We start from the raw sequence: 13,306 nt of genomic DNA, 5'->3' as shown, positions 1-13,306 counted from the left end.
TATATATATATATATCCTTCTGAACTGTATATACTTGGTCACACTTGATGCTATCAACTCATCCAAATCATATTAGATCTCTTGAACGTTTCCTCAGCCGATGGCTGTTAACCTTTCCTTTATTCAACCCAAAATTTCAGGTCATCAAAAACATGTGTGTTCGTTTTAACTGGAGTGTCCTACTTGTTTTAGAACTTACAATAAAAATCAATTTTGTTTTTCTTTTATAATGACATTTTTTGTAGAAACCTCTTAAAATAATGGAATAACTGTTTATACAGAAGGAAAGAAGAAACTTCCTTCTTTCTAACTAGTCTAGAATCTCGAAATTTGATAAACTGTAGTAGAGGTACTGAACTTCAAAATGAAACTTATATAGAGGTTTTTCGGTGTGCGGAAACAAAGTCTAGTATAATTTTTGATGTAAAAATGCCTTTAAGGCTAGATCATTTAATAAATTAATATGTTCATAATAAAGTAACAGGAAACTAATTTTGAGAAAAAAAAGTATAGCCCAAGGAAAAGGTTTCCATTTGGTCATGCCTCACACTTGTAGGTTCATCCAAAAGTACTCTGTCCTTTGTCATTATTAATTTCTCGGCATCCAGAATACAGTCAGTCCATTTCTATTACTTTGTTACATACTAGCTATTTGTTTTCCATTGAATTCATATTCGAACGAGATAGTATTAATGTTCTACTAAGTTTGACTCCTTTAATAGTTTAAATATCGTACGTATGTATAATACAGTAATATCAATCCCTTTTTCGACTGACTGGAGCGATGTATTTTGTTTATGAGTTATCAAAAGAAAGAGAATTTCATGAAGAAGTGGTGAATTTCGATTCATAAATTTTTACTTGAACTTTCATAAAAGTCATTAGCAAAAATGACAGCTTTCAAAACTCTGACAAAGGTAAAACAGGGAATCGAGACCATGCAAATTGGGTTTTAAAGATATCAACATGGAGATTAATATTCAAGTACATACAAAACATAAGTTGGGCCCAGTGTTTTAAAGTTCAAAATGAAAATGAGCGTTTTTGAGATAGCGATCAAATTAGGCATAGACAAACCTTAGGTTAGCTTCCACAGCGCCAGGTTACTATGGATACTTATCTCATGTTTCTTTTGTTCTTTCCCATGCCTCACTTTTATACATTAAAAAATATGAGTATTATTCAAAGAATACTACGGTATCATCACCAAAAAACATTGTGAAAATTAACTTTTACTGATTTTCTTGATAACTTTACCCAACTAACAACAATAGGGTAAATAAAGTATTTATTTTAATCTGTCCCTTTGTGGTTATTTAATTGACGATTAAGTGAACAGCTCAGCCGATTTCCAAATTATTCATTTGGACACATTGGTTCCCACTAAAAATTCATATCTCATCTAAAAAATCTGTTCTTGTACAGCCTAGCTACCAGATCTTATTAGGTACAATTCAGGGTTGATATAAGTTAATAGAATTTTGACTGTAAAACTAGGTGATATTTTCAATCAAATGGAGCAATTTAATTACTTATTACCTAAACAAATAAGTAATTAACATTACGAGTAAATAAGTAATAACTTATAGATAGTCTTTACAAAGTGTGCTGCTTTACCAATTCTGTGCGTTGAATAGACTTTTTTGATAATATTATATTGTTTATATGAATGAGCATGATATTACTTGTATTTCAAATGAATTAAAGACAGGAAGGAGACATATCTTATGTGAGAGTTTGTTTTATTCATACCAAAATAATAAAAATACAAAAGAACTCTCACATAAGATATGTCTCCTTCCTGTCTTTAATTCATTTGAAATACAAGTAATATTATGCTCATTCATATAAACAATATAATATTATCAAAAAAGTCTATTGCACCTAAGTGCAGGAATAGTAGGTAAAAATAATTAAAAGTCAATTGCCTAACTTTTAATTATTTATATTAATGCTGAGAGTTCAAAATTTTGTTTGAAATACATTCGAAGAATATTATATAGAGTTCAAGTTGATTGAGATCTATTGAAAAGATTGTGTTGAATTCAATTTTATTAATTTAAATTTTAACTGAGCTTCTTGAAATTTATCTTTTGTAATGTCAGTGTCAAATCTTTGGGTTGAGTTTCTTATGTTTTATCAATATCATTACAGTAATTATGTCTTACTTTTACCACGGTCCTTTTTAAATATATATTTTTCTTAAAATATCGTATATTTTAAATTTGCAGATTTTCAAGGAGCTGAACAGGCAGAAGCAAAGTCTCTGTTACTTGCTGCTAATCTTAATATATCTATGTGTCAACTTAAGTTAAAAAACTATTTAGCTGTAAGAAAGGTGTGTGATAAAATTCTCGAAGAAGATAGCAAAAATGTTAAGGGACTCTTTAGGCGAGGACAGGTATATTGTTTTATTACTGTAATCATTTTACGCTGTTATGTTGCACTAGTGCTTAGAATAGTTAAATCAGCTTTGTCTGCTTATTTACACTCCCAGTCAAAATTTTAAGACCACATCAATCTTTTGAAAAAATTTCATCCATTAGAAATAACAGAACATATTAGGAAAACATTAGAAAGAACAGAACATTAGGATATTAGGAAAACATTAAACAAATTAAATTTTACTTTTTTTATCAAAAAATCCTTCCCCACTTTTCAAAATGGCTTTGCTAACTCCTAGCATTCTTTTAATAAGTTTGTCTTACTTTTCAAATGTTATATTATACTATGAAAATTTTGAAAGCTTTTGATTAGCAGTGTTAGTTGGATGAAATAATTAGTCTCATTTTCTATAGGAAATTTTTAATCTACATATAGCCATGGAATATTTATGAAAATAATCATTGGATATAAAATTAAAATAAATCAAAATATTTAAAAAATAATAAAGAAAAATAAGATTACGAAAATTCATGTGTTTCTACCAATTAATGGTTTTGAATAAAACTAATAACAATTTTTTTTAAAAATCTTCAAACTTAATTATTATTTTAATCATATCCATTAATAAATAACACCTGGATTAGCTTTATATAATTAAAAAATAAATTATTCCTTTCAAACAAGCAGCAGCTGAGTCATAATTATTATAATGATAATAATTATAATAGCTGTATTGGCATCAGTATTGACGAAAGCCTCCCCCATAGGGAGAAATTTAATTATTACAATATCTTGCTCTAAATAAATTGTAATTATTAAAAATTATAAATGTGATGCAAATTGTTAATTTATTTTTATTCTAACTTTTATGTTTTTTTAACACTTTAATTTCATTTTACAATTATTTTTTTATATTTTTGTAGGCATATTTAGGTTTAAATGAACCTCAATTGGCTAAAACTGACTTTGAAGCTGTGTTAGCAGCTGAGCCCGAAAACAAGGCTGTACCTCCTCAAATAGCTATTTGTAATGCAAAACTAAAGGAAATACGATCAAAGGAAAAGAAAATGTATGCAAATATGTTTGAGAAGTTTGCTCAGAAGGATCGTGAGGTTAGCGCCAGTACCTAAAATAAATATCATGTTCAGAGTGAAAAACGAGAACCACAAAATATAATAATTTTTCTCAAAGACAGACTTTTCTTAAATATATGTTGACACATTCAAGTTTAAATTTTATATTTTGTGTACTTCTTAATTTAAGTATCTTTATGTTAGTTATTTCTTTTACATTCTTTGTTAACTAATATTTATTCATAATTTTGTCGTAATATTAAAAGATAATAAGAGTACTTCAAGTAAACTTAGGTTTTATAATTTCATAGTGGAGATTTGGTTGGCTTGAAGGCGAAAAGCCTGTTGTCGAAATAGCCCCTGAGAATCCCGAGATTCTTGAGGAAAGAAAAAGAAGAAAAGAAGAAAAAAAAAGATACATTGAAGAAACAAGGAGGTTGTTACAGTTGAAAAGAGAAAGAGAAGAACTTGAAAAAAATGTGGATGAGAAAGATGCTTCTGACACTGAAGAAGGTGTCAATCAAAACAAATTAGAACCCATTTCTGACTGTCAAACAGCTCACACTTCCTCTGAAAATAAATCTGCTGATGAAACCTGTAATTATTAATTTTTCCCTTAATGTTTTGGCATGATTCTCATGTTTTGGTCTTGAACTTATCGGCTAAAATCTTTCTTACTAACATTTGAAAATGATACCCTGAGAATGATTTGGTTTTTATGGAGTGGATTAACTAGATTGCCATTAATAACACTGATGATTACTGGGATTCTCTCTTAAATGTCTTTGCCAACATTTGATAGAGTTAATTATTACTTTTAAGTAATGTCACAACTCTCATTCCTATATTTTTATCATATCTTAAGCTTGTTAGTTTAGTTTTCTCATTTAATGCTTCGAGGATGCTGAAATTTATGTTAAACACTTATGATGCTAAGTCACTCTGTTAAGTTTATTGTGAATTTGATAAAGCAATATCTAGAAAAACCTTTGATGAATGTTTAAATTAAATATGAACTCCGCCACAAATAATTTTGTTATTGTTAGTTAAAAACATTCATTGAAATAAAATGTTCTATATTTATTTTCTGGTTTTGTGGTTTCCCTATATTATATAACATCCTTCCTGAGATTGAATGGCATTATTTTCATTGAAGAAGTTTTGATAAATATTCATTTTTCATTCCAATATATTTTTTTTTATCCAATATGTTTTATTGTCCATTGCAGTGATGCGAGTTTTTTCGAGTGAGAGCCAATTTTTTTTTTTTTTTTTATAATTGTCTTGTTATTTTCTTTTTTTTAAGTAAATGTACATTTTATCCGTTCCAAATATAATAATTAAAGTACAGTACCACTTTCTTAATTACTTAATTTTTACAGTTGTACAACAAATATACACATGATATCTAATCAATAACTGGTAGGGTGCAGTAATCAATAAATTAGTTTGGCAACAACTTTACGTATCTGTGATACCTGTTTAGAATGAAATGTTTTTCAACTTTTAAATTAACTTAACTATATTGTGTCATTTTGAAAACTAATTCTTGTCTTTTAGTTTTTATATAAATTTAGGAATGTACGTTAAAACATTTCCTGAACCTTAAAATTCTGTTAATTAAATAATAGAACTCTGAAAATCTAAAATCATTTACATGTATTCATGAAATCACAGGTTTATTCAACTTGAAAAGTTCAAGTGTTTCTTGCGGCAGGAGTAACTGATTGTCGAATGATTATTTTCCAAATAATTGATGGTTTAGGAGTGCATGATGTTGTGGTGGCCAAGAGTGTTAGGTGTCACTTTAGTAACCTCAAGTTCGAATTTGAATCTAGCAACTGTGTGTTTACCCTTAGTAAATTACATATTGTTAATGTAAGATAAATTCAATAAAATTGATATAAAAAATCTAATTTTTACCTACATTTAGTGACATAAATTTTGGTGTTTCAATTTTTGATAATTTAATTTTTTTTTCTGAAAAAAGTTTGCAATAATTTTCAAGAATTCAGTTATGTATGAAACTGAAGGTTGTCAAGTTCTATTACTTTGAGGATCTTTGTTTCAGATTGTGCTTCTTAGAATTATTGGTGGTGGCCAAATTCTCGAAAAAAAAAAAATTTAAAAACGGATATTCAGATGTAAAATATTGAATTAAACTAATTGTAAATTCATAGGATTGTACTTTATGGAATCTTTTTAGTAGGATTAGGGATTTTTTCCTTTTCACATCATCGTCAATATTATCTTTCTACTTATGTATCACATTAATATTGTTTACATGTTTAGATTTAAACAAAGTCAGAGTTGTTTTCGGTTGTCACCTTTTAATCAGTTTTATAAAGTTGATAGAATTGGGACAATCGATTGTAAGGAAGTATCGACAATTTTTCATTTCCATCATTGTTTCATTTAATTTACTTCTATCTGCTGTAAGACTGATGTTCAATGACAGCCTTATTTATTTACAATCTGTTAAAAAAAATGATAGTATGAGTGAATTAAAAAAAAAAAAAATAGATAGATTCAATTTTCTTATTATTATATTTTATATGATAGTTTTTTCCCTTATAACTTCTATGCACTTGATGATCCTTTTCCTCTCATTGATATTTATGATTAATTTTCATTAACTTAATTTTTTTTTAATATTTAAAAATTATTTGATAATCCTTAGCTAAAATTGAGTTTGTTTTTCTGTAATTACTTTAATTTGCTGATGAACCAGAATGAAAATGTGTGTAATTATCACTGATTCGTTTTTCTTTCCTAACTCACTATTATTTTTTACTTTCTATATCATTAATATATACTCTTTATCTCAAATTAATTATTAATGAAATCTAATCAGCCTTATACAATTCTAATAGTATAATAATATAATTTTTTTTTATTAAATTTTAGTCATTTAGTTAGTTAGTGAGTTGCAAGCTTGTATAGATGAAATTAAAAATTGTATTTGATTCAAAGAAAGAAATCTACAAATTTAGTGTTCACTTTGGGATCATATTACTTTTGAATGCATCTAAAAAGATTTATACCCACATTTGAGAGAATAAAGTGAGGCAATTTAGAAAAAATAAACTCAGTAAAATAAAACAATTATGTAGGTCAGGTTAATCAAGAGAATATGTGACTATAATCCTTAATTTAAGAAGTATCTCAAGGGAAGTGTTAAAAATTTTGTTAGTCACGTTGCTAGAACTCTGAGAAAATCCCATTTTTGTTAAAGGTAAATCTTAACTAATTTCAGTGCTAGGCCTAGTGGTGTTACTATCTCTCTATTAATCATCATAATGATACACGATGTGATTACTGCAGGAGAAGGAAAGGAAAATATTTAATTGGTTAATAGAAAATGGACTCAGTTGAAATAAATTGATGAAGTTCTGCTAGTGGCTTCTCAGAGAAAAGTACAGTGCAAGATTGAACTTTCAAGCAGAAGGAATGAAAATAAATACATATGAAACTGAAGTAGTAGTTGAATCGTTGTTCAGCATTTTTTTTTATCGGCCAAGACTCCCATTGGAGTCTTACATTGCCTAACCATGGTTGGGGGTCAAAGTTCTTCATTTTGTGGGACCACCACTCAATGAAAAAAATCTACGTCCCAGGCCGGATTCGAACCAGCACCGCCAATAGACATCAAATTGGTAAGACTGTTTCTTAACCACTGAGCAATGTGCGGGCCAGTTCAGCATCTTTAGGTCAATGTAAATAGCAATGATAAATAAACAAATCTAAGTATCACAGAAGCTAGCAAGTCACTTGAAAGAATGTCCACTAAACTAAAAATTGCTTAAAATTAATGGTTTTATCTATAAGTTTCTTTTAACTTTGTCCATAACTTAACTAAACGATATTAGACTTTTTCTGTGTATTATTATTATTATTATGGCTCTTCCAACGGGAGTCTTGGGCCGATGTAAGAAAAGAAAAAAAAAAATGGTACTATGGTCCTACAAGTCCACCCGGGCCTCCTCCACAACAGCCAACCAGTCTACACAGTCTCTTGCTTTCTCCTTCCATCTGCCAACCTTCAAGAGCTTCAAATCCTCCTCCACATCGTCCAGCCATCTGATCCAGGAACGTCCTCTTTTCCGTTTTCCATCTGGTTTGCCATAAACCATATTTGGGGTATCCTTTCTTCAGGTGTCCTCTCAATGTGTCCTAACCATCTTAATCTTGCTGTTTTAATTAACGCCACGATGCTGGGTTCCTCATACAGATTTATCAGTTCCTCATTCCTTCTTCTCCAAACTCCATTCTCCAAGACTCCTCCCCATATCGTTCTCAATACCTTTCTCTCACAGGAGTTGAACATCTGTTCTGCTTCTGTGAATTACACTGAAAAAATTACTTTTTCAATCTCATTTATTTATTTACGCTTAAAAAATGAAGATATTTAGGATTAAAGAAAAGAAATTTTTTTTTTATATATGTATATATAGTTGACCGTAAAAATTAATATATAAGAAGATGGTCAGGGTTGCGGTCAAAAGTGAAACAAAAATAGTTGTAAACTATTTTTGTTTGACTTTTGACCGCAACCCTGTCCATCTTCTTATATAGAAATTTTTTTTTCTTCATGTCTGTACCTCAGAACCAAACTTTTTTTATTTTATGCTAAACAGGACTATTTTTGAAGTTTTATAAATCTAGAAGTTGTAAACTATAGTTGCAGTTTGGACACCATGAATCTATTTATACTTATTTCGTTTGTTTTTTTTTTTGTTTATTTTGAAATAAATACTTCTAAATTTATGTGGAATACAATTTTAGTGGCACTTGAACAGCTGTTAATTTTTGTTTGCTTGTTATACAGTTATTTCAATTAATATCATTTATGCTGAACCTTGATTGGTCCAATTTTTTTAAATTTTTCTAGGAGACCAAATAAACTGATAAATAATAATGTATTAGAAAATGGGATATTTTTCCTGTGTAACTATGGTATTTATGAGTTTTAACTATAAATGGTTTTAGCCGTGGGTAAAGCAACTAGAATTGAGCTTTAATATAAAAAATAATGTATACTGTTACTGTATTATAGGCCTCAAATAATTTGTTTAAGGAAACAAATGTGTTTTTAAACACAATATTATCTTGATAACACTTAAATAAATAAAAAAAAAATTGTTTATTTGAAAAAACAAAACAGGTTTTATAGGATATAGCTGGCCTTAGATCAACTAGATGTAAATTAAACCAATTTATCTATTTTTAATTTTTTTTTTTTATAGGACAATAGAACCATTAAACCTAGAAAACAATCTTGTTGCCTTTGATTGTTTCATAGGTTTAATGGTCCACTATGAGGCGTAGACAATGCCAATCAACCATATTCATTCTATAGCATTGCATTAACATTTATCATATTAAGTTGTGTTTTCCAGGATCTTGGTGTAAGTTGGTAGGTTGTACCACTTTAAATTTTTTTTTTTTCTCATACGTGGTGAGAATAGTGTTAGGATGGATTGGAATGTCAGCTGTAAAAAGTGTATAAAGGATAGGACCAAGGATTCTACCCTGAGGTCCAATTCAAAATAAAAAAAATTAACCAGTATGTATCTCATAAGGTCTTGTCTTACTGTAACAAAATTTTGTCACGTTTCCTGCAAGTGCCCTTCTGAATGAAGCTGTCCTTAATTACATCAGATATACCTGGGTGTGATGTTATAAGCCATCTTGATTTTCCTATGCTTCTTCTTACGTATTATCTTGTAGTACCTATCAGCGTAGAGGAGTGTCCTCCCAGAGCTAACACTGTTCTTATTAGCACTTGGTTCCATGCTGTCTTCCTGGCTTGGAAAAGATTTTTATCTCTTTTCTTGCACGAGCAGTCGACATATAGGTATAACATCCTTGGTTGGCTTCAAGGTCTTCTACCATCAGAAGCATAGTTCGTATTCTTTAATGGAATTGGTAATCCTCCATCTTATGCCAAAATGAAAATCAAGGTGGTTTATTCTTATTCCACAAACGGCTAAGTGTTACTGGAAGACAGACTCGATCCAGTCTATCTTCCTTTTCATTATCTCTTACTCCTGAATGGTAAGGTACCATTGGTAATTCACTCTTTTCCAAATTTAGAGAATGTTATGTTAGAGTTTTTTTTTCAATACTCTGCAACTTTTGATCAAGATACCTCTACTTGACAAATATTATTATTAAGAAGTGCTGCATCCTAATCATTTTAGATAGTATGCTTCAGCATAGATCACCAGTTTTCTCTGTTAATTACTTCTCCTTGCAGTTTTTATGTTGATTATGCTCTTAATTTTAAAAGGAAAATTTTTTGTCCCCATGTTTATTATTAAGAAAATTAGAGTACAATGATAATGAATGATGTCTTTGCTTAGAAATAATTCACTTGTTCTCTCTTAATTAGATGCAATGTCTATAATCAAATAATTAGAAATTAGCTTAATTAATAGATTGAAGTATGTTGATAAAAAAAAAATTGTGCAAAGATAAATCCTTCCCATCTAATTCAGAAAACCCCTAGCCTATACCAATCATTCAAATGCTTTTCATTTAGACATATCTTTTTGGTAATTAACTCTACATGAAGGTTTAAGACATATATAAGTTTAGTACTTATATTTGGATAGAAGAAATTACTATAATATTTCATATTGGTTTTTTAACCTGAGCTTTTTTTGTAGATAGTATTTTAGAAAAACATATTTCTTAGTTTCAAGCTGTTATCTGTTCATTTTTTAAATTTTTATTCATGATAAAAAGAACTAAGTTATTCATTTAAGAATATATGATTTAGTGACATTATGATTTTGCATGCATGTCAAAGAACTGATTTCACTTAATAAAAAATAATGTCTACTATTTATTAGGAACTGACATTTTGACACACATGGGAAGTCTTCAAGAAACTTCAAAAGATATCTGAAACTAATGTAGGTGTATTAAAGTGACATATTTGTATAAAACTCATATAAATGTAGAGCTTGGGATATGAAAAGGTATATCTGAAAATATGACATACAAAAATAGTAAAAAAAGTTTAAAATTAAAAATATATTGCTACTGTAACTGACATAGTAATGAGTAATGAACTGACAACTTAAGAATACTGAGCAAGTAGTAATTGATTTAATAAAAAATGATAAGTAATTAAAGAGATAATATTAGTTACAGATAATTCATTAAACCATTATGTGAGAATAATAACTGTTAAGGTAAAAAAATATCAATAATAAAAATAATAACTAATAGTGCTAGTAGTAGGACATGGTAAATGATGTAGAAGGGAACATTGTTGGAATAAAGTAGTTAATTAAAATGAATGGGTTTTTTTTTATTTTATAAAATTGGTTTTATAAAAGAAAGGAACTAGCTAAGTGGAATGATGCAGAGACACCTGTTGTGTTATAGGTGTAAACAGAATGAAAGAAAAAAGGGCAGTTGAAATAGAGGAGCAGAGGAAGGGAGTGAGCATGAAAGTGTAGTGAAGAATGTCTTCTTTATTTAAATTCCTTTATTTAAAAATAAATCATTAATGTTTTGTGCCCATCTCCCTATCATCAAATACATTACTGTATTCTGATGTTGCAGCATGAAATTGCTACTAATATTTTTCATATGGTCTTCACTCAAATCCAAATAACTAGCCATATGGAACTGTATACCATATGGAAAATATTAATAGAAGTTTCTTAGACAAACTTAAATTGATGTTGCAACACCAGAAGATAGCAATGTAGCTAATGATGGAATGATGTTCCGAAACATTGTCATTTATGATTGATTTTTAAATAAAGAAGATATTCTTCACTAAACTTAACTAAATAATATTGAAGATCTTCCAGTCATTTGAATCTAAATTATGAAATCAAATTTATTTATTATATATAAATAAATCTTAGATATATCATTTAAATAAATAAAAGTAGGTTAAATAGTAAATAAATACTAAATAAAAAGAACTATTGAACTATTTGAAACTATCTTATGTGTATGATTAATAAGTATGCATGTAAACATTAAGAATAAATAATAGTATTTAGATGAACAAGACAATCGTACCTTGTGCAAAGAGAATAAAAATAATGGTGAAAACTAAATAGAAATATCTGAGTTGTAATGATAACAGTATTGATAATGTTAAAACGAATCATGTGAACTTTTATTACTGACTAAAGTAATTAGTAAACATTAAAAATTTTATTACAATTTCGCTAATAAATAGTTAAAACAAGTAATAAATCTTATTATATATTAGTAATAAATCTTAGTATTTAGCTATAAAAATGTGCAGAATTATAAAAACTAAGACACAGGGTCGGTGGGATATCAAGATAGTGAACAAAGAAATGATAATATCCGCGTAGAACACAAAGTACAAAGGTGAAAAGGGTAAAATAACGATGAAAATTATACATTAAAAATTTTATGGAAATAAAAGTACTACTAGTAATGATAAAAAAAAATCAGAACATAAATAATAAATGATGTGTAGAAATTAATTAAATTTATCAATAATCAGTGGATAAAGAAAGTGTGATAATAATCTGAATCTAAACAGTTATTATTCTCATAACATAATTGTTCAATTAGTTATTCATTATTGGTCTAATTTCTTACCATTTATTACTTTATCATTTTCTACTTCTTTAGTATAATTAATTTATCAGTTCACTATTCATTACTAGGTCAGTTAATGTATCATATTAGTTTTCAATTTTAACTTTAGTAATATTTTTGTTTTATTTTTTACTGTAAATTATATATATGTAAATATTTCTTTACATTTCCCTACTTATATGTATGTAAATGTTCCTTTATATTTCTACATTAGTTTCACCTACTCTGTATCTTTTTTTTTTAGTCCTGATGAACAATGTGGATCAAAATGTCTGCTATTAATAAATGTTTGGCACAGTTTTTTTATTATTGCTTTTATTGAGCACAGACTGGTCATCTTATTTATTCACATGTGGTCATCCAACTAACTACAGTACCAACATTAGTTGTTTAGAACTATATATATATTTTTTCAAATATTTTCATTTATATGGAAAATAAATAAATCAATTGAATTATTTTATTTTTTAAGTTCTTTTCTTTTGTTAATTGTCAAATTGCTGTAAGAGGCTTTTTCCTCTTGCAGAAAGAGGAAGAGGAGAGAAAGAAGCAACCAGATATAATGAAAGGCTGCTTCGGCGAATGGGGAGCTGAAGAACGAGAACGTGAACCAAGTGACTTTGAAAAAGAAAATCCTGATATCCTTATGCTTGAGGGCTCTGGAGACTTCAAGAATATGTAAACAAAAAAGAAAATGACTAACTCGCTTCTAATGTGGAGAATGTTTTATAAACAGTCCATCCATATACATTTTAACTTGTGTTTAATTATAAGATTTTAGAGTCATTTAAGTTTTTATCTGTATATAATGCAGGAATTTTATTTCTTTTGATTTTTTGTCATAAAAAATATTTATTTTTGCTTCTCTCATGTGTAAATAACAATAAAAAACATTCTTTTAAAATGTTTTAAGAATTATGATCCTATTTATACTAAGACAGTTCAAGTTTTAATAAATCCTATTTATCCTTACTCTGTGATTTTTAGTGTTCTATAAATTTTACTAACCTGGTTCCCAATTTAAAATATAAGGTAGTTAAAATAAAATCGTTTTGTTTGTTTAATTGTTTAAGCTTTTATTGGATTAAAATTGTATAAGCTTTTATTGGATGTAAGGGGTATTTTAAAATTATGATTTATTTAGAGGATTAATTTGTATACCAAAACTATATGTATTAAAATTAATATAAGGTCTTTTTAAGGTCTGAATCAGGTATTAAGTATCATGACAATTTTATGGA

The 13,306-nt window shown here is 28.1% G+C and overlaps 1 protein-coding gene across 6 annotated transcripts in view; it reads left to right on the top strand.

Annotated features, from left to right (window-relative positions):
* The window catches only part of Fkbp59 (FK506-binding protein 59kD), a 28,059-nt gene extending 15,090 nt beyond the window's left edge, over nucleotides 1–12,969 (top strand). For 4 of the 6 annotated variants that reach the window (XM_014427520.3, XM_014427517.3, XM_014427519.2 and 1 more), the window contains 3 exons: nucleotides 2,232–2,401; nucleotides 3,309–3,497; nucleotides 3,770–4,421. In XM_014427520.3, coding sequence (XP_014283006.1) covers nucleotides 2,232–2,401; nucleotides 3,309–3,497; nucleotides 3,770–4,066 — 656 coding nt within the window. In that variant the 3' untranslated portion in view covers nucleotides 4,067–4,421. Of the gene's footprint in view, nucleotides 1–2,231; nucleotides 2,402–3,308; nucleotides 3,498–3,769; nucleotides 4,422–12,591 lie in introns of those variants that run through there. The other 2 variants (XM_014427518.2, XM_014427521.2) reach the window with 2 other exon arrangements.
* The last annotated feature ends 337 nt before the right edge of the window (nucleotides 12,970–13,306 follow it).

The sequence above is a fragment of the Halyomorpha halys genome, unplaced genomic scaffold (genome assembly GCF_000696795.3).
Source record: "Halyomorpha halys isolate HHAL.00 unplaced genomic scaffold, Hhal_1.1 Scaffold653.1, whole genome shotgun sequence".
NCBI lineage: Eukaryota > Metazoa > Arthropoda > Insecta > Hemiptera > Pentatomidae > Halyomorpha > Halyomorpha halys.
The sequence above is the reverse complement of the archived record's forward strand: the minus strand, read 5'-3'. Positions and strand labels throughout refer to the sequence as shown.